The 7,311-nt window shown below is 41.5% G+C and overlaps 1 protein-coding gene across 1 annotated transcript; it reads left to right on the forward strand.

The window, feature by feature from the left end:
* The first annotated feature begins 778 nt into the window (after positions 1 to 778).
* Positions 779 to 6,931, forward strand: LOC137803061 (glutaredoxin domain-containing cysteine-rich protein 2). The gene is made up of 5 exons (XM_068601323.1): positions 779 to 850; positions 1,293 to 1,476; positions 2,475 to 2,584; positions 4,518 to 4,739; positions 6,758 to 6,931. The coding sequence occupies exons 1-5, from the start codon at positions 794 to 796 to the stop codon at positions 6,929 to 6,931; spliced, it is 747 nt and encodes a 248-aa protein (XP_068457424.1). The 5' UTR covers positions 779 to 793.
* The last annotated feature ends 380 nt before the right edge of the window (positions 6,932 to 7,311 follow it).

Raw genomic sequence — 7,311 nt, forward strand, 5'->3', positions numbered from 1 at the left:
GGTGTGTGAAAACTGACCTTTTTTCAGTTTTAAAGTGCTTCTTTAGATTTTTAGGCTGACTCAGACTCCACTGAGTCATGAAGTAATGCTCTACGAGACACTGAAGTTTTAACTAAGAAATGGATTACTTACCTTGCACAAACACATCCAGTACTGAAACACATGCATTAACAAAACAAATCAATACAAGCACACTCAAAGCAAGGTGTTAGGACAATGGGATAAAACTATCAATCCAGTAACCATAAATATATTTTGGTGAAGGTTTTCAGTTTGACAGAAACAGATATCAAATGTTGTGTTTACTTTTCCACATTGATGCACTCGGCTCTCGTCCAATGACAGGCAGTCCTACAACCCCCTCTCACACTCACGCGCACACGCACACACACTCTCACTCAGTTCCAACTACCTTCTATTCTGGTGATCATAATTATTTGATGCCGGAGCTTCTGGTTTCTCGTCCACCTTTTTGTACACACGATCCAGCTTTGAATAATTTAGCACAGGGAGCTAGAAAAGGTGGTCCCTTAAAACAGCGGGTACAGCCAAACTCAGGAGGCAGGACACATGGAGAGAGCTTTATCTCATCTAGTCGTCCACCCACTCCTTACACTCTTGTACCCCCGCGTTTCAATCAAGCTTTATATCAATCCATTCTTCCAACCGTCCATCCACACACACTTTCATCGCACCAGGGACCACGGTGTCCAGCCGATGTCTATTTGCCCCACGTAAGGAACTCCTTGAATGGTCTGACGGTCTCTCGACGTTCCCTCCTCAACCAGCCACCATGGAGGAACTCCAGAGAAAACTGAATCAACGCTATGAAGGCACCAAGCCCAGAAAGGTGAGTTATTTGCACAACCACTTTCTTTGAAATGCATGGGTTTTGAAGTATTTTAATAAATGCACTGTGTTGATAAAAATATGTATTGAAGTCTTTGCCGAGCTTTCTGTTTCAATTCTTGTAACGTCGTTAATATCAAAGACTTATTTGACTTTATATTCCACAACTAGCTGAAGCTGGAGTGCTTGAAGGTGGTTCTCAGCCTTTAATTGCACCTGATGTCAAACTGCCAACTGAATAAAGCTGAACGTTACCTTGTATGTTGACATGCTGCAAATGTATGCACCCTCTTCTCTTTTCAACAGCCGTTTTTTTCTTCTACCCATAAATCTCTTCTTTTGTACGCAAACCAGCTATGCAAATAGGTATCTTAACAGCAGTTTACATACCACTGCCTCTTCTAAGCATGTAAAAACATGTCACCTTCAACTCAAAACCACAGGTGCGGTTCAAGTTGGCGTCGTCCTACAGCGGCCGGGTGCTGAAGCACGTGTATGAGGACGGTCAGGAGCTGGACAGTCCAGAGGAGAAATACCCTCACAGCTTCGTCCACCGCAAGATCCCCCCCAGCCACTTGGAGGTGGAGCAGCTCTGTGGGTTTGAAGATGCTCAAGGAGAGCAACCAAGTGGGTTTTTGCTTATTGTGTAACACACTATCGCTGTGTCTTACTTTATATGCATGACTGCACTGAGGTTTGTTTGTGTGGGCTGTAAGCTACTAACAAGGGAGACCAACAAAGTGTACATTACAGTTGTGTAAGGCATTCCAGCCTATACTCTGGAATGGTTTCCTTTACAGTTGTTTTGACATGTTTTTGCTTTCATAGTAATATGGTGCATGATTGAGACTTTGCTGTACCCTTTGCTGCACAATTGTCAGTACACACTTACAAACATCTCAAATACAGAGTGTCACAGCAACCGTTGTGATGATCTTGGGACACATCTCAAAGCGATGCAATTACAGGCTCAATAGCCCACGTGCACTGATCATATTGTGATCTGCAATCAGTAAGCGAAATGGCAAAGAATAACATGCTGAAACCCTGTTATTGCGCTCGCCCAGAATTTCTTTTTCTTCTGCTAAATAGACATATTATATCTAGCTCAGTGCAAATGTTACAACAGATAACTATTTTGTCAGTTAATATGCCAAAAATTATAGCTGCATGCACCAGAGGAGGTAAATCAAACTGTGTCTTTGGAAATCTACCAATTTCAAAGATGAAATGCTGAGCTATTTTAATAAGTTTCTACTGAAGTGGGAATGTACTAATTAATCAAAACATTGTTAGAATTAGTGTATAGTGTTCAGTTAATAGATTGACATGTAGCATAAATAGGCATATTTGCTTTGTTGCAGCGATTTAGATGAGAATAATAGTTCTTTGATGATAATTATTCATAGTCTTTTTGACAGGGGTTTGTGTGTCAAATCATTTTTTACTTGGACCAGTAACCTCTTACCTCGGTAGTTTGTCACAGAATTTGAGAGGCTATTCCCTCTGAGCACACCAGCGCATGGGAAATGCATGCTGTTTGTGGATGAAACCTGGACCCTAGTCTCAGATTTATAGTACAAGCTATCTCTCTCTCCTGACAATATGCTTTGTTCTGTACCCAGCTGTGTATCCTCCAACGGGGCTCATTGCCCAGAGAATAAACGTGTACAGAGGAATGGGAAGCTACAAGCCTGCTGCAGGCCAGACTGAGGAAGCACAGGGAGATGCTAAAGTAAGCAACATTCCTCGGTTTTTTAAAATTTTCTTTTATTTATTCAAGATCAGTTTAAATTAGATTTCTCTCGAGCGATGTCAAGTCTGAATGTCAAGTACTGAGACCGACTGTCGTCTTCATTCATCCAGAAAAGCAGAATACGGAAATGATACGATACTGTTGAAAGCTAAATGAAATGTTTATCATGAAAACTGTTTACTTAGTTGTGATCTTTTACAAAACCGCGTTTGGGATTGAAGATTGTGATGTAGAACCAGAGGCATTGTCAGTTCAACAAATGCAGTAAGTCATGAATTGTCTGCTATTTCAAACAACAGAAAAAGACCATTAACACATTTAGAATTATGATTATGTGAAGCACGATGTCTATGCAGTGTCTCTATGGGTATGCTTATAAAAAGGAAGTCATAATAAGAAAGTACCACGGCTCCTTGGAAGAGTTTTTTTTTAAAACCCTCAGAGCTTTTCATGGTACATATTCTGAAAATCAAACAGACACGCCAAAATAAACACATACACAATTACCAGCCAACGCAAAGTAATTTAATAATAAATTCATACAGAACAGAACAAGCGATCCAAACTTTAAAATAGAATATGAGAAGAATCCTTGGGTAATTAAAGCACCAACTGCTTGCTTTTCCGTGAAGAATTGCACAACAATTTAAGTTGAAATACAACATTGTTCATCTGAAAGGAAAAAGCCTTGCTGAGCTGTTGTGGCAGTGGCTTCATTAGTGCAGCAGTCGGAGGTCAGCTATATCGCCTGCTGGCTTAGTGTCAGTTTCCTTCTTTTATCCTCTAAACAAAGGCATGCTTTGGTGTCCAAGGTCAGTATTTATCAGATTTATCAGTGGAAAACAACAATCTGGAATTAGTTTATCCTTTTGGGGCATTGTTGAAAGAATGGTGGCACGGTGGTCCGAGAGGAGCCCCCTGTGTGAAGTCTAATGAGTTTCTCCCTAATGGATGTGTCCAATGCTTTCTCTCTGTGTTTCAAAATAAGGGAGATTCACTGACAAAAAAGTCAGTGATTGGTAATCAACAATGCAGCCCTGCCGATATAGATGTGGAAGTTATAATCTGATGAATGTTTTCCCAGAAGTGTTCGTTTTTCTAATACACTCTCCCCATGGACTATATTAATTGACCCACAATAAGGGCACTTCCTCGGCTTGGATCGATATGAAACTCTTCCAGTTAAATCCTCAGAGCAAAAGATGAACAAACTATTCTATAAAATTTCTGGTTCTTCAAAAAAAAAGTTGAAGGTACAGGCATGCGGACATAAAAAGTGTAGTGTAAGAAGTTAACCAAGTCCCATGCACGGTGCATTTGGGCCAGAAACATCCAGTCCAGGGTGAACCCTGCCTTTGCCCAAAGTCAGCTGGGATCGGCTCCAGCCGATATTACATAAACCTTTAGGCTCATTAAACTAGCCTGATATTTTTCTATGTTCAGTAGAAGAAGATGTTTGGAGAAAACATGTGAAATGGTAGGACAGACTGGAGAACAAACGACTCCTCAAACTCAGCAACTTCATGGTCATCACCTTCTGCATCCTTCAATTGCAATGTAGACCTTTTTAAAGCGTGACCAAATGTATCTGTAGATATCACAAAGAAGATAATTTGTATTAAAAGAGAAACTGTTTTCTAATTTCTCCACCACCAGAAGCCAGAACACATGCAGCATGTTGTGTTTTGCACAAGGGGTGTGACTCTTCATCTGCATTCAACTAGAAAACCTCTTCTCACCCACACATAAAGCCCACGGCTCAATGTGGGCACTCTTGTCAGCTCCAAGGATGGAATCTGGGCGTTGTCGGAAATCTCTAACACAACGAGATGCTAATGCAAATATTTAATCTTAGGATGCACCAGTTGTAGTGACTGATCTAGGATTATCTGGCTTGTTCTGTTTTCATCAGTCCTCGGTGTTGGACTTCGGCAAGATAATCATCTACACCAGCAATCTGCGCATCATCAGAGCACCACAGAGGAAGCCTGAAGCGTTGCGGCACAACACAGTGCCTCCTGTAGACTTGGAGGGATACCCAAAGGCCAGGGAGAGGGGGAGCAGGAGGAGGGCTAAAGCTCTTTGTGTCCTGGACGGGGAGGAGGAGAAACAGATCAGTGATACGGAGACCAAGGTAATGATCCTTGGCCAAATTATTCTCAGTGGTGTGGTTGGGTTTTTATCACCCTGCTTCTGTATCTTGGTATTCTGTCTCGCCAACTTATCTATTTCCTTCCCTCCCCTATCCATCTCTGCATCTGTCTTCAGCCTCCGTTTCTACACTTTATGTGCTTTCAAAAGCGCAACTGTTTGATCGTCTGTGCAGCCATATTGTTGTAATTTGAAACTGCTCACGGAAGGCTGTTTATTCATCCCACAATCTCCTACGTTTCCTTGTAACTGCCACCCCATTTTTATTCCCCCTTCTCGTCTCTCTTCTGTTGCCCCACTCCCCGCTGCAACCACCACCCCCTTGTCCCGGTGTTATCTGTCAACTGTGAACACATACTGATGAGTCCACAGTTTCACTCTGCCCTTGCAGCATTTGCCTGACACTCGCCAGCCCGCAAGGATATCCAGCTCGCTGTTGTCCCCGCCTCACCTCCTTGGCTGATTACTGCTCTTTTTCCCCCCTCACTCCCTCCATTGTTTTCTCACCGATCTCGTTATTTTCTCATTTTCGCTGCCTCTATAAAAGAAAAAGTTCACTCTCAGCTTTTTTTTTTTCTTTCTCTCCATTATTTGGCAATCTCACTTTTTTTTTGTTAATTTATTTTCTTTATCATCTTTGTCTTTGTTGCCCTGATTCAAAGGTAGTCGATATTTCACTATCTTTGTTTCGGTTTTTCTACGCTGTACCTGCAATTTCGCAACTGTTTACACAATCTGGGCATATATTTTCTTAGGTGATCATTGCAGTGCATTGCATGATATACTGATACATGATATGTCATCAAATGCAGTAAGTAGTCTTAGCTAAAGGAGCACTCACTCAATAATGTCTTCCTTAATTTGAACACAATTTCACTTCATGAAAAATGGCACTTTTTGTGTGCCACGATTTTTAGATTCATCAAATTCCCAAATTCTCAGATGTGTATGGCATTTAGTTTGTGGCACATACATACTGAAAGGAGCAGTGATTTAGTGGCATCTGTGACATTGCAGATTCCAACCCACTAAATATCCATCCGCTCACCCCTCTCAGGTATATCGGAGAACCACGGTGCCCTTTAGGTATTGTAAAAAAGCTTCCGAGAGCAGGTGTTTGGATTATCTATTCAGGGCTTCTGTGGAAACAAGTCGGTGCAACTCCATAAGGACGAGCTCTGTGTGTAGATTGTACAATGGCTCATTCTAGGTAACAACAACACAACGACTCTTAGTTTCAGGAGATTATACACTCATGAAAACAAAGCTATGAATAGTGTTTTCCGATTCTGCCAATAAATCCCCCTAAATCCGACACGCTGCTCCTTTTAAAAACATTGGAAACCTCCATAGCAATAACATCCTGGTTCCTCGGAACAATTCACAGCAAAGTTGTCACTAAAACCTATTTCTACTGATTTACGACATGCAGTTGGTTGTATAGATTTACATCTTCTGTTAGTATCCTGCCTCATGTCAACGATAATCCACAGGCAGCTGCTTCTTATTATGCCTTTAATTCTAATGACCAGCTGGCTGTATAAATGACACAGCTTATTACCAGGGACATTTAATTATAAATAATATCGGAAGAAATCCTCCATGTCGTTAAGGTTGTTTAGTGTTTTCTAGGCCAGCCAGTTAAACTAGATAGCTGTTAATTGTTACTGTTTATGTGCTGGCTAAAGGTGTTGCAAGTTAATAGGCTTTAAAACTGTTGCAGTGTAAATATCAGTAATATGTTTTAATGTAAAATCCTGTGTGTGTATTCAACATTTTACATTCAATTCATGCATTTTACGCATATTTTTTTTAATATACATATAAGAAACTTCACTTCCAACTTCACTTTTCAGTTAATTCTCCACCCATATGTTTCTTGTCTCTCACCCCTTTATTTCTTTTTTTTTTTTTTTTTATCCTTTGCCTGTTTCAATTCCTCTGTTTCACCTCCTCTTTCTCCTCCTCTTCACCCCTCTAATGTGTTTCTTCTGTCTCCAGGAGGCCGACAGCTGCCAGCATTGTCGCGGCTCGGGCTGCGCTCCCTGCTCTCTGTGTCACGGCAGCAAGCTGTCCATGCTGGCGAACCGCTTCAATGAGTCCATCAGTGATCTGCGTTGCCAAGCCTGCTATCCTCATGGTCTGGAGAAGTGCCAGTCCTGCTGCAGCAAATAGCACTGTTTGGCTGACACCCATGTCTGGCTGAGAGAGAATGAGTGAGTGAGTGAGTGAATGAGAGTGTGGAGCTGTGACTGAGTGCATGCCCGGTGTGCTGTGGGTTTGTCACAATTGTCTCAGCGGCAATATTGCTATAATCCAAAGTGTTCTTGGTGGGGCGTTTGGAGGCACCACTAGGAAACATAAGTCATCATTGGGAAGGGAATTATGAACTGTGCAACGGGCACAAAATTATAAAATACAATTACTGTGTGCAGTGAACATGGCTCGCGATAACACAAACACATAATCACTTTTGTGTTGTCACATTATTTTGCATCTGCACCCTTCTCACTGATAAAACCGGGTTCCTCGACAGTTATCAGTTTTATTAAAAT

Source organism: Clinocottus analis, unplaced genomic scaffold (assembly GCF_023055335.1).
Source record: "Clinocottus analis isolate CAN_PGR_092001 unplaced genomic scaffold, fCliAna1.0.p SCAF_5, whole genome shotgun sequence".
Taxonomy (NCBI): domain Eukaryota; kingdom Metazoa; phylum Chordata; class Actinopteri; order Perciformes; family Cottidae; genus Clinocottus; species Clinocottus analis.